The sequence below is a fragment of the Caloenas nicobarica genome, chromosome 5, assembly GCF_036013445.1.
Source record: "Caloenas nicobarica isolate bCalNic1 chromosome 5, bCalNic1.hap1, whole genome shotgun sequence".
Taxonomy (NCBI): Eukaryota; Metazoa; Chordata; class Aves; order Columbiformes; family Columbidae; genus Caloenas; species Caloenas nicobarica.
This window is the reverse complement of record NC_088249.1, coordinates 11067387-11091315: the sequence shown is the minus strand read 5'-3', so window position 1 is coordinate 11091315 and position 23929 is coordinate 11067387. Positions and strand designations below refer to the sequence as shown.

General features: G+C 44.4%; 1 protein-coding gene across 1 annotated transcript in view; it reads left to right on the top strand.

Annotated features, from left to right (window-relative positions):
- The window catches only part of RCOR1 (REST corepressor 1), an 85056-nt gene that overhangs the window by 39118 nt on the left and 22009 nt on the right, over nucleotides 1–23929 (top strand). Inside the window, exons 3-4 of the mRNA XM_065636277.1 lie at nucleotides 3094–3177; nucleotides 21807–21859. Coding sequence (XP_065492349.1) covers nucleotides 3094–3177; nucleotides 21807–21859 — 137 coding nt within the window. The remainder of the gene's footprint in view (nucleotides 1–3093; nucleotides 3178–21806; nucleotides 21860–23929) is intronic.

Below are 23929 nucleotides of genomic sequence, written 5' to 3'. Positions count from 1 at the left end.
CTCTAAGCCCCCTCCTCTCCTCCTGTGGCCATTGCTCTGAAATAACTATTCCAATGTGCTCCCATATTCTGAGCAAGCTCTTCCTTGCTAATGTCATGTAGCAAGAATACTTGTACCGTGTGTATTTATGATGGGGTCAACACTGGACTTGAAAGAATGCCTATGGTGTCTGCCTTGCTTGTGAGGGATGGTAAACGTGGGTCTGTGGGCTGGAGAAGGGGTGATGGGGAAGATGTGGTGCTGGAAGGTGAAGTAGCTGGGTCGCAGGCTAAGTCACCGGTGATATTAGGGAGGCAGTTTCTGCCTCTGCGGATATTTGAGGACCCCAACCCCTTCTATGTGTGTTGGCCTTCGTAGGTACTTCTGTCCTCAGCAGAGAATTTTAACTGACCCTTACAGCGTGCCTTGCACTGGCCTCTACCTCTCCTGAGGGTGGATGGGCATGGGCTTGGGTGGAGAGGCAGGGCAGGAGAAATGTGGGAATACCAGAGCTGCTGCTTCACACCTGTTTACAAGTGCAAGGTAACTTGGCTCGTGGTTGCTACCTAAAGGCTGGAGGAAGGCAGAGGGGAAGAAGCTGGACTGTGAGAATTGGGCAAAAGAGGGTTCTGGGGATTGCATGAAGTCCAGCATCTGCAGGGGATTCCAGTTCTGGGTGCGAGACACAGGGAGTTGTTTTTTTCCTCGCTCATAGGGAGAGGATTTGGGGCTGGAAGGTAGGTAGCTCCTAACCTGAGGCACTGCCTTTGACCTGAAGTGTAACTTGGGGTTTTAATTGAGGGAGGTGAAACATCACTTTCCTGTGATGAGTTGAGCTAGCAGAGTTCTCCAGAATGGGATGGCTGGGCTGGGATGTCCACCTGCTGTGTCAGGGAGGATGTTCAGCCTGCGAAACTAGGAGAAAACTTTACCCTTTTCCTGAGTTAGGTGGGTTTTGCCAGTTTAGTGAATGAGACTGTGGCAAAGCCAGGCTGACGATGTGCCTTGTGTTAAGCCTTGTTGGCAGAATTCAGGCATCAGGCTCGTGAACTACAATGGGTTACTGGGGGTGGGGAGGTGCATTGGGATTTGGATGCAAAGTGTTTGACTTCCTGGAGACCCGAGTGATGATTTCTGAATATTTTTATGGGATGAGATGTGCTTTTCAGTGCAATGCAAAGCGAGGAGAGAGACTTTTTTTTCTTTCCGTGTTTTGAACTCTACACTAGTCTTTAGTTGGAGAGACTGTGGTGTAGGCAGAGCAAGGGGCAAAAGCTGATAGAGGGGAAGGTTAAGGTTGCCCTTGGCATTCCTGACCCAGACTTGAAATGAGGGACAAAGTAAAATTTGATCACCAGTGTTTCAAGACTGTTTTGGTGTTGTCGTGGTGTGGTGGTGTTTGTTGTTTGTTTTTTTTTTTTTTTTTGGTGAAGTTGAAATTTTAAATTCAGTATTATAATGATAAATTCAGACACCCTTCATGTTCTTTGTATATATCTGGACTCCACCCCCATCTCTTGCCACCAGAGGCTGTTGTTGCCTTTTCTCATTCCTGTTTTTCTGCCTTGGATAGGAAATATTGAACATGCACGGTGCACAAAATATCTTGTATGTGCAGTTGCTGACCTTCTTTAAAAGAAAAAAAAAAAAAACTGTGTGAAAGATAATCATGGTGTTTGTCATGAAAATCCAGAAATTAGTCATGAAAATAAACTTTCTGTTTTGTTGTGGCAAGGAATGAGAAACAACGTAATGTTTGGGCAGTTAAGAAAAAGAAAGTTCAATGTAAATATGTTGCTGGCAACTGATTATTTTTAATATGTGCTATTTGTGCTTTAAATTTAATATTACAATATTTTCATCATCTAAACCCTGACTGTTCTTAGCTGAGTGGATTTCAGGTTGAAAACAGTCAAACCATGAGTGTTCATAGCATTGTAATTAGTAAACTTTCTGCTGCGTTCAGATGAGCAGGGGCTGGGTGCTGACAGGCCTCCTACTGCAGCAGAGACACATGAGCAGATGATGTTCTGATTTCAACCCCTGTGCCATGAGGCAGTGCCCTGGCATTGCATCTTCTGTGTTAGTGGATTATTTTTTTTTTTAGTGCATCATGAAGTGGTGGTTATATGTCTTAATAGCACAGCACCGAGAAAATAATATTGTGTTGAAATATTGCATAAAATGTCAGTGTTACGTGACGTTTTGCAGTGGAAGTAGCACTGCAGGCACTTGTTCATAACAAGACCTGCAAGTTTCCCTCGGCCAGGGCGGGTGGTTGAGCTGGCTGTGCATGTGCTGACTCAACGGAGCAAGTTTTTCTCTTCTCTTTTGACTGCTTGTGACCGAACAACAGCAGATTCATGAGGACTCACAGTTGAAATGTAGCTTGAGGTTGCTCTTTCAAACTACGTGCAGCTGTGGTTCTTCATGTCAGACTTTCAGAGCTCTCATGCCAACCAGGTGTTAAGTTGGTTAAAAACAGACCTGGTTTCTGAGTGTGGGTGTGTGTACGGAGTGTGGGAGGGAATGCATAAGAATTTCTCTGGAGCGGTTGAGCGGACGACCTGATTCTGACTTGGGGCAACCCGGTGTCACCTTGGTGGACATTCCTGTCTGTCTGGGGATGGCAGTGTAGAAGGGTTGCTGGGGCAGGGGAGGAGGCGCTCAGAAGTGAAACCCAGGAGGTTCATGCCTGTGTCTACCCTATAAAGCGTTAATCTAGCTGCACAGTATGGTCTCATAATGTCAAGGGATTGGAGCCTGCTCCTTGAGCCTAGCTCCTCCCTTTTACATTTAATGATGGCTGGAAGAAAAATAATCAAGTATACTGGAAGAGAAACATTAATTAACTTTTAATTTAGGTCCAACGTATGCTGCTTAGTGTACTGCATGAAAGACTGAGTGTGTGGTATCTGTTATGTTATATAGGGGTGATGCATTGAATAAACAAGGAAAAGCCTTAGGTCTGATTGTGAAGATGGGCTTTTAACTCTGCAGATGGGTTTTGTATCTTGATTAAAAGCTCCAGATATGTGGTAAGTCACTTTTGTATCCATTTTGCATCTGAAATGACTTTCTCTGTAACTTGGTTTGTATCTGTTTTCTCTTAAGCCAAACTTGCACGGCGAAGTCAGGAGAGAGAGAATCTCGGCATGCTGGTCTGGTCACCTAACCAGAATCTGTCTGAAGCAAAATGTAAGTCTCTTCAAATACTTTTATTCCCCTTTTCCCTTACGTATCTCACTACAAGAATGCAAAGTTGCCACTTTCAGTAGAGAGGTTATGTCTGTGACCTTTCCATTATGATCTGAAATTAATTTAAACATTGGAAAAAACAAAAGCCTACAAAGCAATCCCTGGAAGAGCTTTGTTTCCCACTGGGCAGCTGCTCAGAGTGTCAAATCCACGGAGGCAGGGAAACCAGGAGAAATGTGACACACTTTCTTCCTTAGTGTGAATTCTTTAAGATACTTATCCATGGGCCTACACAATCTGCATTTCTGCTGCTAGTGCTGTAAAAGACGACAGAAATAACTGGGGAGAGCAAAATGGAAAGTATTTGGGGGATGAGGAATATATGGTAATTAGTAGTACCTTTTTCCCACAAAGACACAAATTCCACATCTGGAGCCCACGGAGGTTTAAATGCCAGAACAATTGCAGTGCCTTGGAATTCCACGTGAGGGCAATTACCAGCGCTCTGTGTGTGTCTGGGAACAAGTCTCAGTGCTGCTGCCAGATGGCAGAACTAGTGTTTGAAAGGTTTGTCCAGATACAGTTCTCCTCATGAATAAGTAGGACTCCTTGATTAAAGGGCTGCTGCTTGAATGCAGTAACTACACCTAAGTGCTTTTGGGGAGGGAGATGAACAGAGCTATTTTTGACTTTGTGTTTGTACCTTTTTTTTTTTTTCTTTCTCCTTTCTGATTCTGGGACCAAGAATAAGAATCTTGCATTCCTGTTCCTCTGCAGTTGTGGTGGCACTATTGAGTTGATACCTGGTTTTGCCAAAGACCCAAGGGCTCAGATGCATCACAAGACGCAAATTAAGTCAGCAGAAACCGTGCACAAACTGGCTCTGTCATGAAAGGGCTGGGCTCTGCCCTGGGGCATTTGTTCCACTGAGCAAGTTGCCCCTTAAATTACAGAAGGATGATGGTACTGTGATCTGCAGATAAAAAGGGCTTTCCAAGGATCATGTCTGCCTTCTCTCCTACCAGTGGTGTCTTGTCTGCTCCCTGCTGGTGGTTGTGTGGTGAACTAAATAAGACTGATGAGGACAGGGCTATATTTGACATTTATCTACAGCTAGAAAACTCTAAAAAGGTATGAAAGCAAGAAATTGTTGCCTCCACTAAAAGGCATGACTGTTCATGGGTCATCTGTGACACAGGGGATTCTCGTAGCTGCCTCCCAAGTCTGAGAGTCTTTTGAATCTTGGCTCAGCTTTGAAACATTTAGCTTATGCCAGTTAGGAAACAGATTTCTTGAACAGGGAAGAGAGAATGCAGAAGAAAAAGGAGTGAAGATACATGGAATGGAGTAAAGTAATCTGTGCCCAAATATTCTGTGGCAGTTGGCACAAAAATATACAAGGATATTATAGAGCATAAAAAGGATATAATATCTACTAAGAAGATGTCATGAACCTAAGAGGTAATTAAAAATGTAGTATGGCATTGTTAAATAAAAACTAGGTAGCAGTTGACTCTTGCTAGTACGATAAATAAGTTGGGGAAAACAACATGAATATTAGAAGAAGGCAAGAAGAAATTTCTCATAAGATTCAAAAATTTAGTGAGTGTAGGCTCATTTGTGATTTCACCTTCCAAAAAATGATACAGAAAAAAAATAAATATTTCATATGGTATTCGGGGTAGAGAAATGAGATGCTCTTGTGCCATACATGACACACAGAATATCTCCCAAGTGCCTAATCAATATAGAGGGATGGAGTTCAAAATTGAGCATCTAGTAGTAGTAAAAAAAAAAAGAACCACAACAACAAAACAAACACACACCACCACCAAAAACCAAAACCAAAAAACCCAACAAAACAAAGGAGCATTGGAAGAAGTGGCTGAGGGGACCTTGGGGTGACAGGAAAGCTCCAGCAGATGGAGAGAGTACAGCTGTGCAGAGAATGAGAGAACAGTGTAAGAGTGGGCTGGTTGGTCATTGATTTGTCTTGTGTCAATTTGAGCTGACACTACCAAAAGGTATCAGTTATTCCTGTCTCTACCTGGCATTACTTAAAATGAACTGTAAAAAAGTAATCTTGCGAAGGGAGCTGCTTTTGTTCTTTTTTGAGACTAGAACCTGATTGATCGGTAGAAATAACTTTATAGCTCTAATGTATTCAGCAAGCTGTTAGGCATTGATTTGCTACTGCATGAGAACCTGATTCAATCCCCCTTCCTTTCAAAAGACAGGAACCTCCTCCAAAGTACCAGTGCTCTGCAATGGCTGCAGAGCACTTACTGAATGTATTACAAGCAGAGTTCTCTAATCTGTTTTATGGTTTATGAAGAAAGAACATCAGGGGACAGGAGGTCTCTTCAGCTACTCTTGAGTTCACTGACAAGCCTTGGCATTGTTGACAGTGAATCATAATTAAATGGGGTCCCTGGGGATGTGTAAGAGAACTGTTCATGATCAACATTTCTATCAGTGATATGGGAATTGATACAGAATTGCTTTGGAGAGAAATTGAGGATGAACCACAGACTGACAGGACGGTAAATAAAATGGATGCTACTGATAGTCTTGTAGAGTGCTTTGGGTCTTGTCCTGACTTGAACTGATCCCAACGCAATGGGCTCTTAATGACCCAAGTGCAGGCTTATGAATCTCGGTACTGAAAGCTCTGGCTTTTTCTGCATCAAGGCTGATGTTTGGAAAGAAGTGGCTTGGAGAGCAATTTTGGGGACATAGTGGGCAGGTAATTTGACAAAGCTTCCTGGTGTCCTGTGTGACCCAATGGATGGGAGTGTAAAGAGAGAGAGAGTGTGTCACTGGAATGGTTTGCTGCCCCTGCACTCAGCAGTGTTCATGGAAATGAGCCTCAGAATGATGGTGGCTTTAGTGTTGAAAAACTGAGAAAAGGATGGAGACAGGAGCTACTGAAACATTTTGGAAACGGAAGATGAAGCAAACTCCATCTGTTTAGCTTACTGAAGAGAGACTGAAAGGGGACTATTGTCAATTATTTTCTCAAAGGGAAATTTTGACATAACAAGAGACATGTGTAATACAAATAAATGGCTGCAAAATAAGTCCATGTGGACTGAAATGAAATGCCTGAGTGCGTGTAGGTTTTTTATGATTGACTATTGGAAGTTATCCAGGGAAGTGATGGATTCTCTGTTGATGCCTTTTTAAACTGTGAATTATGTGGTGTGTGTGTGTTATCCTCGGTGGGGGGAATCATTGGCAGTGTGAAATGGCAAGCAGAAAGAGCTGCGGTCTCTGGGAGGTTGGTGTAGCCCCTTGGTCTGCAAGTACTATGAACCCTGGCTAGCACATCCATTCTTAATTTTGCTGTTGAGGCTGAGGTGTGGGTGAACAAATCCTTCCAATCAGCAGCATGTTGGTACCTGTGTCTAGTTACTTTCATTTGTACTCCAAAGCCTTTAATCCATCCTGTGCCTGTTCTTGTGGTGAACTCTTTTAAAGTCACAGAACTCTTCTCTGTTCCTGTGACTGGGGCTCAATGTGAAGACAGAAATAAGTGCAGCACCAGTTAGCTCTCTGCCCAGGGTGAACTGGAAGCTCCTGTGAGCAGGACAGTTCTATGCAATCAGTGAAACTCTTGGAAGCCACCTCCATTAAAGGTGAACCTGTGCTACAAAACACGATGAGCAGATCTGTGAGGATGCTCAGGGTAATGCACACTGATGGGGCTGGCCAAACTGGCGGAGGTTGTGGAAGGGTCCTCTATAAGCTGCTAAAACAAGTCCTGGGAAGACCAGTGTGTCAGCCAAGACCTGGTGGGTGTCTGCATACCTGGTGCTCTAGGCTCATACCATTAGTTAAAGCTTGTTTGGGTCTCATGCACCCTATATGCAGGAGCAATGTTTTAACCATGTTGGAGAAACCTTTTGCCTGCGTGCCATGAGATGATGGATGTGGTAGAGAAGACTAAAACAAAAGTATGTGTTGGCACACTGATCACTTTTTTTTATCTTGTGCCTTGTTAACCATTAATCCTGGGTACAAACCACTGACTGCCTTGCTCATATACCAAAGTGGGCAGCTGCCAGCGTGTTCCATATCTACTTCCAGACTTCTGCCTTTGAGGGGTCACTTGCATAGCAGTTGCCACCATTAGCGAGTAGTTCACAAAGTTAGCCCAAAGCTGGAAGTTTGTCCTGCCTTTTTTTGAAGAAGAAAGAAATTTGACTGTGCAGTAACTGAACATTTGGACTTAAAATAACGGTGCTCCCCTTCCAGCTCTGCTCCAAATACCCTGTGCGCTGTGGCTGGTGTCTCATCTCTTACAAAGAGCTTGCTCTTAAAGTCAGACTCCCGAGAGACACTCTGAGGACATGGTGCCACAGAGGGCAACTGTTCTGGCTGTGCTGGGGTGCTGTCATGGAGGGCGGGGAAGGAGACAGAGGAGGAGGAGTGAGGTCTTGAGCAAGGTGACATTGAGGAGCGTGAACAGCTAGGTGGAAAACAGGCATCTGCTCTCCTTAATGGCACGTGGGGAGGCAAATAGTGAAAAATGCATTGTAATGATGCTGTGGAAATCCTGCACAGGATAGAGCTGGGCCAGCATGAAGCTATTAATAAACCGGCAGTGTCTCTCTGTGCCAAGTACGCCAATGGGTGGAACCATAAAAATGACATTGGGTTTGTTTAGCAATGAGCAAGTGCTGGCATGCTGCAGCTGCCCAGGAGCGAGGGATGGAAACCAGATGGGAGGATGGGATGTGGTGATTGCTTTTATGCATCTGCAGTTCAAAGGTGAACTACAAGAGGAGAAAGATGTATTGTTTTGCTAGTGATAAGCTCTGTTTTGAAAGTAATTTTTCTTTTCCTAACAGAATACACACGGCTGCTAGATGGGAGTTTGTTTCTCACTGATGTCTTGGTGGGCGTCTCCAGTGGATTTATGGGGTGTCACTGAAGAGACAGGTGCTGTCCTGAATACCTATGGGACAGTGGCTTGTGGACTGCAGCAGAGTCCCCTGGTCTTGCAGTGCTGCTTCTGTTTGACCTGATGGTTGACCGGTGTGCCAAATTTGGACGCTCACCAGCTCTTCCCTCTGTTACCCCGTGGCATCTCTTCCTGCAAGGCTGCAGCTGGCTCCCTGCTCTCTGTTATGTATGCTTTGGTGCACTTGGAGAGAACCGAGACAGCCTCCTTCCCCCTATAGAGAGGGAGGCAGAAGTGCCCAGGGGACATGGAGACAGAGGAATGCCAGAATTAGGTAAAGCAACGACTGCTCCAACATTGTAGTGATGTGCTTGGCCAAACCCCATGGGAAGAGTCCCTAAATGTGCTGCAAAACCTGATGCTGGGAAGGCAGCAATGTGCCAGCTGAGGCTCAGATGGAGGAAGAAGTGCTGGTTGCTATGGTTACTAAGGATATTAACCCTGTGGTGTCTGGATGGGCAAGGTTTAGTTAACTATGCCACAGGCTGGGTAACGGTTTGGGAGCGTGGAACAGCGGTGCTCCACCCTAAGCAGCTATGAGTTGGCGTTCAGGATCTCAAAAGCCTATGTCCCAACCAGGTGTGTAAGTGTGTCCTGGTCATGAGTGTGTCAACTGCTGCCTTTGGGTGGGAATGACTTTTGGTAGCTGTCCTCTGTCATGAAGGTAAGGTGAATCCCAACATTTCTGAGGGCAAGTTTCAGGTTTAAGTGGCTAGAGTCTGCCTCCAGCTGTATAATGGTTCAAGGGATGATCTTTGCATAGAACAGCCTATGATTATTCTTAGTTTTCTCTTTTAAAGGGGATGTTAAACAAGCTTGGAAATCACCTTTGAATTTTCTAACTTAAAATGACTGGTAGAGCAGAAGACAGGAAAAGGTCTTCTCAGGTTGCTGAGTGTGTCTGATCATGCTTTGTGTTGCAAGTCTCTGTTTTCAGTGTGTAGCTGAGCTGTAGCTGTTTTGAGAAGGGCTTCGGCTTGGGCATATCCTTTCCCCTTCAGCACTTATTTTGGCCTGTGAATTCTGTGGGCATACGACTCCATCATCTATCATCATCAGTACGGTGCCCTAGCAATAAATAAATGTGAGTGGAAAACCGCGAATGGGAGAGAGTGTTGATCTTAAAATCTCCCTTTTAGAAAATGAAGCCTCTGTTTAAGAGGATGCTTTTAAACTGGAAGGGATTAGTGCTTCAGAGGTACCCAAGAGCCACCCCTCCCTGGTGCACAGGCATCCCTGCCTGGGCAGTAGCAGTGGGGGAGAGGATGTACCCCGGTGTGTATTCAGCATCAGCAAAGCTGCTTTTTAGATCCCTCCTCTCCATCATGCTGTAAGCAGAATCCTTGAAACAGCTGGAATTGTGTTTTTATTTTTGGTCCCCTCTTCCCTCCCTGTCGTTTCTGTGACCTGGTTTGTAACACAACCCCATGAAAGGTTGTGTTGGCACTCAGAGCGCCGCAGCGGTGGGTGGGGATGGGACAGTGGCTTTGCCACCAGAGAGAAAAGTATTGTTGAACTCTTAGCTGAGCTCATACTTTTTCTTTTTTTTTTTTTTTTTTTTTTTTGTGACTTAACTGCTGTGGGAGGTTTTGGAAGATGAAGTGTATGTATTATGTATCGTGCTTTTCTTTGGAGTTTTTCTGCTTGTTTGTGTCTGAGCGTTTTTGTTGAGGTGTGGGTTTGTTTTTTTTTTTTTGGTGTTGTGGTTTTTTTTGTGTGTTTTTTTTTGTTGTTGTTTGGGGTATTTTTGGTTTTGTGGGCTTTTTTTGGGTTTTGTTTTGTTTTTTGTAGTAGAAATAGTGTTAGTCTTAAAAAATAGGTGCCAGGTAGAGCCTAGACTTTCAGGTTTTGAGAGGTGGACTTCAGGGGTTATAATTCTGTGAAGCTAGGTGTGCGCTTTTAGTCACCCAAATGAGGATAGCAAAAAAAAAAAAAAAAAAAAAACAAACCAAACAACAAAAAACCACAAAAAAAACCAAACCGAAAAAAACCCCCACCAAACCAAAACACAACCAAAAAACACCACCTCATGAACTTGCTGTTTGTGTACACTCCTTTCCTAGAAATATCAGTTTGTTGGCTGTCCCAGTGACAGCAAAAAAGGATTCATGGAAAAGAAGAATTGGGTTTATGTTTATCCCTAATCCAAATTCCATGTTATGCAGTGAATCTGGCAGCTGTGAAGCTTGGATGCAAATACAGTAGCTGAAGAATACAACTCTCTGAATTTAGAAATGAGAGAACTGGTGTTTAATTTAAGATTCTGCTTGAGTTTAGCTGTAGAAATAATATAGTCATGGCCACTTCTCCCAGCAGCTGCTGTTGCCACACTTCAGAAAATGCTTAAAAGATGAAGGGATGCATTTTTTCATTTTAGCTGAAGCAACTTTTGATGCTTATAGTAGAAATACTGCGAACAGCAAAAAGAAGATACAAAGCTTCAAAGGCAATGGGTGTATCCCAGAAATGGCTGAGTTGCCTCAAAGTTAGCTGCAGTTTCCCCTTTGTCATCTGCTGTGCTAGTTGCTGTTGCAATGCTATGTGGAAATCTCACAGCAGCTCTTTCATCATTATTGCTGTAGGTTGATATTTCTGGATCCTGAATGCATATTTAAATTAAGATGAGGTTTTAACCCTTTCACAGCAGTGGTTTGTATTGGAGCCAGGAAAGCAATTTAGTTTGCAAGGACTAGGATGTGTGTTTGGGATGGATTTCACCCAAGATACAGTGGATTGTGTTGGTGTCTGTGTGTGTTTTTTTTTTTAACAAAAACCAACCAAAGCAAAACCCAAACAACCCACAAACAAAAGTCCTGAAGGAGAGAATATACTGGAGAGTATCCAGGAAAAGAATGTCTTATCTGAGGCAGCTGTGTTATCCTGGGGGAATTTTTGCTGCTGTGCTGGGAGTGCGGGGGGCAGATGGGATGGACGGATGACAGTCACCAATTTCCTCGTGTGCCTTGTTCTCTCCTGCCACCTGTTTGTTCCTCCTTTTTACTGCAGTGTGGAACAGGCCATCTCTGACCGTGTTGAGATGACCCAGTTTGAAAATGCCGTCTGCCACTACCGTTGCTGCTGCGGGGACTGAGCTAATGCTGGCGCTAGGAAAGAGCTTTTTTCCTCAAAGGAGTTTAGAGACAGGATGATGTGGATGTAATGGAGTGATGATAGCTGTGTTAAGAGTTACCCTGGCAGTGAGCCTTGATCTGCAACACGTCTGGGAGCAGACTTAGCCAGCCCGATAGGCGCTGTGTGAGTTGTAGGACCAGTATGACGAGAACTAGCAGGCTGCAGCTACACCATGCTGCTTGGAGCCAGCCTGGGATGGACGGACTGAGTGCGCTCTGGTCTTGGTGGGAAAAAGAGATTCAGAGCGTTTCAGAGGACTAGGCCTTTTTTTCCTGACCACTTGTCTCTTACTGTAGCTGTGAGGGGAAGAATAAGAAAGGAAGGAATTGGAGGGTAACATTTTTTTTTTTCCTCCTTACAGCAAGGTTAGTCAGCAACAGCACCAACAGGCAGCATGTTTATGGGGATGTGATGGGAGCTGTGAACAGGCAGAGAGGAGCTCCTGTGGGCTATGTTCTCCACTGAGGCATGCTCAAAGAGGTCACGGTCATAACTGCTTGGTGAGTTCATATGCTGCTGAGTGTGACCTTTACAGAGGTGCTAGTGCAGGAGGCAGAGCAGCTAGGCTTTCTCAAGGATGTGTGCCAGAGCTTCCCTCACCGTAATATGTTTGTTGTGGCATTATATGCTCTAATTATTCTAGGAACCACTCCTGCTAATTATTTTTCCTGTACTCTCATTTGTGCACTCCACGTTAAGTTACTTTCCTGATTATGTGCTTCTCATGCAGATTCATATTATGATAGGGTAGTGGTGAATTTTCTAGCTCTGCAAACATCAGTAGTAAAGTGTAATAACTTCTCAGTGAGGACTGGGCTTCTAAATCTTGGCTTAAAAGGTGTGACCACCTGGCACTGACACTCCAGGATCTAGTTAGTGACATTGGTTTATTGTAGACTTTTCCACTCAGTCTCTTAAGATCAGCCTTGAAGGCTGAGGGCCTGTATGTAATCCATGTTTCAGCATGTGCTCTGTGTGTCTGTAACTTGACTTCTTCTAAATTGACTTAATTTAATGTATTTTTGAATACCTTAGTATCTGTCAACATAACACTAATACTTCTGTTTTGAGTCTGCTATAGAGATAATGCTGTCCATGATCTGGCTGTGTAAGCTTGCTGTTTTTCTGCATAGACTGCTTGGTAGGGTCAAAACCACTTCTTTGCATCTCTTTGGTTTCAGACCTGTAGGAAGTAAACAAGTGCAAGAATGGATGTGTTGAGTGTTAGTGCCTGCCTACAGTGGAGTAATCCCTATGAGTTCTTCTGTAGGTAGCTTCTGATCTCTGGTGGAAAAAGGGCTCTTCACCTAAACCTCTGTTTATTGTCCAGGTTCTCATGTTGTGTGGAGTAAGGTACCGGGAATTTCATGAACCGCTGCACCTAAACCTGCAGTAGGTGCTTGTTTATGTTGCCTTAGTTCATGGCCTGCCTTATTAAGTGTTTAAGCACCTGCTGAATTAAGCAGCCAAACTGTTCTTGCAGGAGGCAGGAACAGGAACTTTGAGGAGAGAGCTGGGGCAGACTGCTCTTGAGATAAGCTGTTCCCTTTAGGCTGTTCAGCACTCTGTGCATTGGAAGTATTTGTCCTGTCTCTGTTCTGCTTCCCACTAACTTGTTCACACCCAGCTGATGTGAAAGTGAGGAAAATAGTCTTTCAAAGCAAGCTGGAGACCTATTTTTCTCTTTCTCAGCACCCAGGTGCAGTAGTGCAATTGAGTGGAGTCGTGGGAAGGCCCTTGCCTTCTGAGAAGGGGGACAGCCCCAAACATCTGAAAATAGGTTTTTAACTGTAGATATAGAAGCAACAAAAGCATCTCGGTAATACTTCAGAAAATACGACTGAAGGATTAGTTCTTCTCCAACATCAAGCTGCCTCCATTTAGTCCCTGTCATTGTTCATCTGATTTTGCTGGAAGCAAGTTTCGTGCAACTTATTCACAAGTGCAGAGGCCGCCTGGGTTGCTGAGACTATTATGTTACTCATACAGCTGGGCTTGGAAGTGAGGGGCTTGGCTGCAAGAAATAACTGAAATAAAGTGGTGCTTTTGTGACCTGACCCACTCACCATTCAGGATCAGGGGATTCTCCTGTGGCAGCTGCTGAGGAGCTGGATGTGGGCAATTACAGCTGGAGGCTCTCTGTCTGTCTCTCTCATCCATGACAGCTTGGCACATCTTGGCACATCTGCTGAGGGCAGCTCCTCTGCCTGACTCCGTCTCGTCTCCTTCCTTTCGCTGCCTGCTGGCTTGCCCGATGCTTCCTTTCTGCCCAAGTGACATCCTTCCAGGAGGTAGCTGGGGGACAAACTGGTCACTTCTTTTGCTTTTCTGTCCATTATAAAGAGGGTCAGCATGGCTTCTATGCTTTTGTCACTGACTTTATTGTCAGTTACAATAATAATGAGCTGTAATTTAACCTGACGGCTTTTCTGCTCCCACACACCTCTTGTGTGTGTGCCCTTATCCTGCACGAAGACCCTGTGTCGTGGAGTAGTGGAGTTACCCATGCTGTTTAGGAAGCCTGGCTCTGACACAGTGCTCATATTCATTTGTATTCCTACTACAACAGGGAATATAACAGTTCTGGGTTTAGACACAAGCTTTCAAAATCTTGTGGAGAGTGGAAAATAGGCCTTGTGGAAGGTTTCACCCTCTTTAGAGGGCTCTGAGTCTGGATATTCCGTGGCGTCTTTTGAAGCTGGTTGGCAGCAGGTTGCTTGACCAAGCTTTATGGTAGTCTGTGCTATTTTATAGACCAAGAATTTCAGCATATATAGCATGATGTGGATGAAAAGCTGAGAATGTTCCAAGGTAGAATACCAAAGCCTTGTATAAGACTGCTAGTAGTCTGAACCTCTGGTCTCCCATACTGACTCTGACGTCAGTGTGCGTCAAACTGTATTTTTTTGAATTAGTGAATCTGGCTTTTGGAAAGGATGTACTGGATCAGACATTCTCAAGGAGAGCAAAAAAAAGAATAATTTCTGTAAGAAAATCTGCATGAGGGAGGTTTCTTCTCATACAAGTTACCATCTCCTGCTGTGAAACATCTGATCAAATATATATATTTTTTAACATATTCTACCCCTTGTCACAACTGTATTGATAATGGTGCTACTTGCGTTGCTTGGGCATGTTGCTGCCTGTAGTTGAAGTATATAATCCGAGGCTATAACCTGTCAGTAGAGTTAACTCAAGCCATAGTTTGACAGCAGAATAAATCTGGCTTTAGGGCTCCTTGGACTGAATTGAGAGCACTGTGCTGAATAATGCAAAGAGCTGTTGTGCTGTAAACTCACTTTGTTGTTTGGGCGCATGCTCTGTGCATTTATCCTGTCTGTGGCTTCCTGTCTGTCTTGGAAGGTCATACGTGGGAATGAGTATTCCCTTTCTGCCAGAAGCTACTGTGTGCTGGATTTATCAGAGAATCATAGAATAGTTTGGGTTGGAAGTGACCTTTAAAGGTCATCTAGTCCAACCTCCTTGCAATGAGCAGAGACACCTTCAACCAGGTCACGTTGCTCAGAGCCCCATCCAGCCTGACCTTGAATGTTTCCTGAAATGGGGCATATACCACCTCTCTGGGTGACCTGGGCCAGTGTTTTACCACCCTCACTGTAAAAAAATTTCTTTGTTATGTGTAGCCAGAATCTCCTCCCCTTTAGTTTAAAACCGTTACCCCTTGACCTGTCACAACAGGCCATGCTAAAAAGTCTATCTCTATCTTTCTTGTAGGCCCTTTTAAGTACTGTTATGTTCATGTATGGGCTTCAAACCAATATCAAGTAGTGACTGAAGGTTAAATGTGATGGACATGTAAGAAGCAGTCTTGCTTCCCAGAGGGTCCTCCGTGGATGTCCTTACAATGGGCATCCACGTGGCCTTTTTGAGGGGGAACAGCAGCAGCATTGGAGAGCAAGAGAGCATCAGCCAGCTGGCTTCCCTTATGATAATTCTCATTAATACACCAACCCACACATATACACACCATGGTGAGCCTTTTCTTTGTGTGTCAGCTGAGGGTGCAACTTCAAGAATGAGCATATGTTGGTAAAAGCTTTAAAAGCAACACGTGTCTACTAGTAAAAGGCCTTCCCTGGCAAACAGTTTAAAATAGTTTTGGCAAGCTATAAAAGCCTTTGCTAGATTTGTCAGTACACCTGTGTCTGCTGTACAGCTTTCTTCCTGGTATAACAAAATCTAAAGGCAGATGAGTGAGGTCTTTAACCATCACTACACATTCAACTTTGGACTTGCCCTTAGATGCAGGCCATGCAAAGAGTAATATTAAAAAAACAAAAACCAAAACCAAACAAACAAACAAAACCCCCAACTAATAATAAAAAGTGTGTGTGTGGGGGGGCGGGATTAGAGTATTTCTTTTCTAGCTTATTAGTGTGCACTGCTTGGATGGGGACTAGTTGCCTTTGTGTGAGAAAGGAAGCTTTTGGTAGGGTATCAGACCTTTTAAAAGGGTACATATCTTTTATTCCTTGTTTTCTGCCCTCTGAAGCTGTGGTTTCCAGGCTCCATGTGTGGTTCCAGGAGCAGCCCTTGCCTCACTAGTGCTGGTTCATGTAGCCCTACCTGTTCCTGCCCGCCTGCTCATCCTTGCGCTGTGCTGGGCTGGTGATAGGAGAGCCTGGGCCTGTCCCTCCTGGTAGGTGAGAGCATCTCCATGGTTTCTACCACCACTGCTCAGTGCTTGAATGGCTTCACTGCCACCTGGGTAAGAAACCTAATGCAGCAGGAGGAGGTTGGTTGGTTTTCAGGTGGAACAGTTTTCCAGTCTGGTTCCCTGAGGGTCCGGGCAAATGTTTGTACTCCCAGGTGGGAAGGGGTGGCTGGAGGCTGGGGGTGCCTAACAAGGCCCTGCTGCCAAAAGAGACTTGGAATGCAATGACACCCTACGGTACTTGGTACATGGACAAGAGATGATTTACAAGTAAAATTTGAGCTGCAGAGAGGTAAGTGGGTGGGAGGTTGAGAATATACTGTGGGGCCCTGTGACTCAAGGTACCCTGCCCCACTGCAGAGTATTTTCTCTTGCTCCTGTTCAAGTAAGTTTCTCCAGGTAAGGTTGGTTTTCCTTTGCCTTGCAGTTGCATCCAGACTTTTTCCTCACCTGCTGCAGATGCAGCAGGGTTGAGACCTAAGCCCTCTTCTGCCTTCAGTTGCGTGAACTGATCTTTTGGTAGCTTTTGTGCTTGTATAACTAGAGCTCTTTGTTCCTAGAAACAGTGTTAAAGGGGCTGTATGCCTGCCCAGGTGGGTGCAGCACGGGGCACAAAACACAGCTGTGCTCCAGCTCTCTGCTCTTCTCCTGCCTGTGACACACATCAAATCTTGTGAAGAAGAGGAAACAGCTTTTCAAAGGCAGAAGACCCTTTTAAATAGGCAGGCTTTATTTTCATAGAATTGTAGAATACCAGGTTGGAAGGGGACCACAAGGATTATCTGGTCCAACCTTTCTTTTAAGTGATTCTGCCCAGAAAAAGTGGTCAAACCATCTTGCTTTGATCTCTGCCTGCTCCCCCCTGCCTCCTGTTGCAGCTGGCTTTTGTTAGACACTTGTTGTCCAAACTCTTGTGCTTTTTGCAGCTTCCTCTCCTGTGCTGAGACCACGAGGTGGCAGGATTGTTCCACCGATGCTGCGAGGGCAGCAGGACAGCAATGCAGCTGCTCTTTTGTACAGCCAAGGCAGAAACTGTGCTTAGTTGTTTGTGTACTATTGTAATTGTGTTTAGAAATTGGGAAGAATTTCACATGTATGTGTCTAATCCATGCTTCTTATTTTCTTCATATAACATTGATTTGTACTGGAACTTGACTTTTTTTTTTTCTTCTTCTGTTCTTAAGGGTGATGAAGGGGAGAGGGAGATACACAGCAACATCCAGAATTCCTCACAGGTTCCAGCATTGATCAAACCCTGTGAAGCACATTACTGAGGCTGCGAAGGCTGCTGCTTTTGTCCTCATTTCACCCTGTTCTGTCAGGCTATTGCATCACGTAATATGCAAAGTGTTCAGAGCTCCTGCAGTACCCCAGTAATAGGGGTGAACTGAGGTTGCAGCAACAGCTCTACCTCTGCATTCCTGTTGCTTTCTATAGGCTTTAGCACACTCGTTTCTGCTGCAAACCCTCCTTGGGGTCACTGAGTCCACTGAATATGATGTGATGTTTGTGGGGTCATTAAGAAGCAATTTGGGTACAGGGGAGAAATTCTCCCAAAAGACCCACTCAGATATCATTTACTCTGATCAAATGGTGATAAGGGGAGTCATTGCTTTCAGGCATTTCTCTTTCCAGAGTTCCCTCACCCCCTGAAATTAATGCTCCTGTTTTACATCTCTCACTTCGCTGTTCTAGGATGCGGGACTGAAAATCAGCAATGCAGTTGTTTGCTTTTGTCTCTCCTTCCCTCTGTCAGCCAACAGGGTCCCCTTTCTTTTGTCTCTAGTGATGAATTTTTGCAGGAAGATGGTTAGCAGAAGAAAAGAGTGTATGAGAAAGACAGCTGGAAACAAGACTACAAAATTCAGGGGACTGACAGCACCATTTTGGTCAAACTCTCCTCTCTAGATGGTGGGGGGAAGCATCTTTCTTTGCTTCTTTTCCCACTGCCTCCCATTTCCCTCATTTCTTTGGCTGTTTTAGTGCTACACCCAAGGTCATTGGTCATCTCATTGTAGACCTCACTTTGTGTATTAGGGAGAGGTGGTTTTTATCATCTGCACACTCTGCTTCTTTTTGCTGGTGACAACGTGCATGTGGGGCTCTGTTCCCTTTGCATCCCCACCTTTTGTGCTACTTCTGCCTTCCTGAGCATGACTGGCTGTAGGAAGGGGCTCTCTGGGCCAGTCCTCTCTCCTTTTTGGGTGTGGGGCAGACAGGGGTGTCCTGCTCACCCCCACACAGCTAAAATGAGTGCAAGAGTAATGTAAGTGCAATGTAACCAAATAGGTGAAGAAATACCTGTTTATGATTCTCTTCTCTGTCCCTCCTCCCATCTGGTTTCTAGTAGCAACAAGAGCTTTCACAGGAGCAATGCATCTCCCATGTCACACGACTGTTGAAGCATTGTTGTCTTTTTGGCCTGGTTTATGCTGAAATATCATTCTGGCGTAGAGAAGTGAGTTGGGTGGGAGGAGAGGATGCTCTTGTTTGCCCTGTTTGGGGAAAAGTTACACTAGTAGAAAGAGTGTGTGGTGGTATAGCTTATGCTGGGAGAAATGGGATGGGATTGCTTTGCTGCTCTTCTCTTCTGGAAAGCTGCTAAGAGCCATTCTGGCAAACTGTCTCTTCTGGTGTAAGCAGAGCTCTCTGCCCCAGGCTCCTCTGGCTCCCAGTGCTGGTGTCTAAACAGATTGCTGGGTTACACACTGAGCGTGACCAAATGCCACTGAAATGCAGTGGAGCAGAATTTCACGTGCCCGCTGCCCTGGGCTTGCTAGAGGTACGTGGGGAAGGCAGAGATGGAAGAGGGTGCTTATTTATTTGGTGTGGCATGTGAAGCATTAAGCTTATGGCAATTCCAGGCTTTACTGGTATGGGAGACTAAAGGGATCCTGTGATTCAGCTGGTGTCTTGCTCTTTCTTGCTCACTTCATATGGAGGGGGATGGTAAAGAAAGAGCATTTAGAAAGATTGCTCAAGGGGCTGTCATACCTCTTAAATGGTGCAAGCATCAAAGCGAGTGAGCCTGCAATTAGCCAAGAAATGACAAGCAGAATGGGCTTGAATTGTCAGTAAGCAGGCAGGGAACAAGCCAAGAGTAGAGTATGATGATGTACTCCTTGTCCTTTCTTCCTTCATCCACAAACACTCTTTTAGTGTATAGCAGGAGCATCACTGTGTGCTCCTCCTGGGCAGTTTACTGCCTTAATGCCTTTTTCTTATTTTTCTTTTCTCTTCCTCCACTGTAACAATGAGGTGTAACACTGAAGTGTTTCAGATCCCACTATGGCAAGAAAAGCATTCTGCCTCCTTTCATAGTGTCTAATCACTCATAGTCTACTATTTGGTTCTGTGCTATATTGACTCAAAAGAAATCCTATTGATATGGGGGAACCTTGCTAATGTTCTTACTCAGGAGAGAGAATAATGATTTTTTGGGGAATGGGGAGCAAGGGTTAGGAAGTATGTTTTCATTGCTTGTAGCATCTGGCATAAGAAATGTAATATGCTGGAAAGGAGAAGGACCTCATCTCTCTATCTGTTAAAGGACAAGATGCTGGAGTCAAATCAGGAACTGTAGATCTTTCCACAGTAAAAGCGAGCTCGTTAATGCAGCAATACTTAGCATTCAGGAGCTTAATTCAGCCTTGGACTTCAGAGAATTCAGTTCTTTGCCCTCTTCCTTCCTTCACCTCCCCCTTAGACAAAATATATAACACTGCATGTGCAGTACTTGCCCTAAGGAAACTGAGAACAGTTAGCTGAAGTACAGGAAAATACCCCACTTAGGGTTTAGAGGCAGCCTTTGTTTTTGGTGTGGTTATAAAATCCGGAAGCATCTGAAGTTGCTCTTCTGCCCACAACCTGCTGATGTTCCCTGCCCTGTTTGGTGTGGAGGGAAGGGATGGTGTGTGGGGAGGAGACAGTTCCCTTCTCTGTCCCTCTTTCCCCTGTGTGGTCCTCCTGGATCATGTTCTTGCCTTGGGGTGTGGTTTTGCAAATTTTTTTTAGCTGATTTCCGAGGTTCCTACCCTTTGGTAACCATCAGGATGTTCAATTAGGCAATGCAGTGATTTCAGCCTAAGAAGTTTCTATCACTTCCACTGTCCATACAACTACTTTATTATGTTTCCCTTGTGCAAGAAAAGGTGGTTTGCAAGAAGGGATAGTTTTCATCCCGGTTTAGTATGGTCCTTAGAAATAATATGTTGACTTAGGCAGATGCATTTGTGCTGCAGGGGTGCAAATGAGTGACTGTGGCTACACCTTTCTCCAAAGGGCTAATAAAACTTTTACTGAATGCATTTAGGATGTGGTCCAACAAACAGGTTCGTCAGCCCCTTGGGAGTGCCTGTTGTGTGCAGGTGGGAGCTTGGAAAAGCAAGAACCTCATGGAGTGCCCTTGCTGATGTGGAACTGTGTCTGTATTTACTGCATGCTTTTCTCCTGCCACAACATGTGACTGTATTAATGTTCTCATGGACACTTCCATGGCACTTAACGAAACCCTTTTATGCAACACCTTTGTGTGAAAATTAACTAATGCATCTCCTTTCCAAATGAAGGACCAGCATTGATATAAAATGTCATATTGTCTAGTAAGAAGGGATGTTTACTTGAAGTACCTAGATTTAATTTCTTTGTATTGATGACAAGCTGAAAATTAGAGGCTGTTGCTTTCCTGCTGTGCATTTTCTGATCTATCCTCTGTTTTCCCAATAACTTTTGAGTTTATTGCTTAGTTTGCTCAGCTGAAAGAAGAACTGAGGAGTGTCCCAACTTGAAGGAAAGACTTTAAGAAATGCTATGTTATTAGATGCCAGAGACTCCATGTGAGGGTTCTGATAAAGACAAAAAACATTGGAGGAGTACATTTGAGAGCTGAAGTTAATCATAAGGCCCAAACGGTGGGAAATGTGGCTTCCTGAGCTGCAGAGTGCACAGAACCGTTTCCTTCCGGGGTACCGCACGTGCTCCCCATCAGTCAGGTGCTCAGCACAGGAATTTGCGTCCCTCCCTGGGTATCTGCAGAGAAGGAGAGGGGAATGATTTTTGAGTTCATTGCTAAGTGACTCGTCTTTAAGTCCAAAATATGTAGAAGAATGAGAATTCTGGCTCTGTGTACCAGTTCTTTCAGAGTACTAACACACCTTGGAGGATACTACAGACAACCAATGCTTCCAGCATCTTCTACTCCATTAGAGGAAGCAGGAGTCTCACCTTTTTGCTTCTATTCTTTTCCAAGGGTGTCATTAACATTACAGTGAGTTTAATAATGACCAAGCATAAGGGCACAGACTTCAGAATGCTACCACTGGTGCTTCGATCTAGTCCTCTCAGTAGGAGCTGTTGGATATAATATAAGCTCAGTCATACTGAAAGAAATGTATGGGTTTTAGTCCCATTTATACAAAATATAAGTCCTCTGGACATCTTCACATTGTAAAGGTTAAGAGCTTGTGGGGGCTTAATGATATATAGAGGTGGGGTTTGGTCCAAGATGAAAATTGCTGAGGCATAAGGGCTGAAAAAATTGCCAAGATATCTGCAGTGGTTGTGCAACACCAGGAGTCTGGCAGTATTGGAACATATGGATTGTGTCTGGGGGGTTTTGTTGATAAGAAAACAACTGCTTTGGGGGATTTTTTTTAAGGTAGCTGAGACAGTCATGTCTACAGTTTTGGTGATATAACAACATCATATATATATATATGTATGTATGTATGTAATATTCTGAGATCTGTGGAGGATGCAATGACCATGACTGAAGTCAGACCTGCAGGACTGGGTTTTAGACTGGGAAGAAGAGGAGATTTATATGAAATGCTCTCATGCCTTCTCTTTGTTTTTCAGTGGACGAATATATTGCCATTGCTAAAGAGAAGCATGGATACAATATGGAGCAGGTAACAACCCTTTGAATACTTTCTTTTAAAATCTTTTTCAGCAGGTATTAAAACATGACTTAAAGTGCCTGCCTAGAACTGCTTCTTACCTTCTGTACCATCTGTTTTCTCCTTTCCCACTTCTCCAAAACCTGACTGTTCCTAGTTGTACCCTGTGTCCCAGGGATATGGAGTTCATCCCTGGTTTTACATCAAGTGTCAAAAGAAGAAAAACAAAACCATTGTAATTCTAGTGGAGTTTGGCCATGAGTATTATGCTTCCTGTGGTGACTATGTCTTGAACCCTTTCGGAACCCCTCAATAATGTTAAAAAGATTGGCTTGTCTTTGGACAGCTGCCTGATTGCATTGCAGTTTCCAGTCGACTGCTTCATCTCTGCTCATGGATGTCTTTGCAGTTATTAATGAGCTATTGAACCATCATATGCTTTTCTGAGGCAAACCAATATCTCTGGTTAATTACCTTAAACCCATGCTGAAAATCATTTTGTATTTCCTAGATGAGCACCTCAGATGTCGGTATGGTAGCAGTGGGTGAGGTTAGCCGGTGCCTTTAGCCGAGAAATGGAAATCTTGATCTGAGGAGCAGACCTGTTCTTTATTCCATGTGGTCTGGGGCTGGGTGCTAATATTCACCATGTAAATAACATCAATTTTGACACTCTTCTGGGGAGACAAGTAGACCTGTGCCTGGGAAGCTTTTTCTGAATTCTGTGGAGTTTCCTCCTTGCCTGGAAAGGGAAGGCGGGGAATTTCATGACTTACTGTATTGGCAAATCATGTGCTGTCTCTACAGAGGGCTTCTGTGAAAACTTGAAAGTTTATGAAATTGTTTAGGTAAAGGCCATGAGCACAGAAACCAGTGATTTGAATGGGCAAAGGTTTCTATTTAGATGACCCTGCTGTCATTTTTGAGTCAGACTTTCAGTGGTTGATACTCATGCTCAGAATGACTTCTCGTGGAACAAGAAGGTTGAAGTTGAGATAGCCAGCAAAATTTCCAGCAAATCCAGGAATGATCAGATTTGATATTTATAGTTTTTAAGAGCAGAAAACAGCAATAAAAGGTACACAAGGACACCAAAAGGCTGCAGACTTTGATGAAAATAAGGATGGTACCTCACACTTCAGTTGAGAGGCATATATCCTAGTATTGGATGTTGTGGGTAATATTTGCCAAAAGAGATGTTCTCAGGGTAATAAAAATGGATTTCATTATTTTAGTGGAGAAGTGTTGTTTGGAGGGTGAAGACTGATCAAAATGAAGCTTGGAAATTTTTAAACACTGAATTCTTCTGTTTTGCAAAATTTAGATTTGGCTAACAGAGATCTGCATTCATTTTAATGTTGGAAATGCAGACCTCCCACTCCTTCCTTCAAGTCTTTCTCCCTGTTTTTCTCCCCTCTTCTGTGTGCAGAAGTTATGGGAGTTCCCACACCAGGATGTCAAGTGGCTGAGCAGCTTGTAAAAATGTCACTCCTTCTAAAAAACTTCTCGTTCCTTCCCTAGCACCCTCGTATAATACTCCAGAGTTAATGTTTCCCGTGTCCTTTGGGATTTCCTAGACAGCTAAGCTAGGCACTTCCAGGAATAACTGGAGAGGTTCTATCTTGTGTCACTCTGGAAGGCATGTACTTGTTTTGTATCACAGGGACAAGTGTCAAGGCTTTCAAATTGGGATGACTTGTTGTGTCACCAAGGGACACTCTTCAGCAGGTATTGTCAGGGTTGCTGTGGGCTGGGTAACTGGTCAAACTGATGTGGACTCCCTGGAAGCCAGTCACAGCTTACTTCAGCATTTTGCCACTGTCTCTGGGCTTTGCTGGCCAAGGTGGCCCTTTCTTACACATGCATTCCCCTGACAGCCAATCTCTTTGGACCCCTGTGCAGGTGGCTTGGCTGCCAGTCATTGCGCAGAGATTCCCCGTTCTTCTGTCTGTGCCCCCTGCCCAAAACCTGCCTCTGCAGACTAAGACGTGCCAGTTTGTTGATGGGAGGGATGAGCTGTCTGGCAGGGTGGCTGGGGCACACACCGGCACTCCTGTGCAGCAGCTTTACCATCCAGCTGGC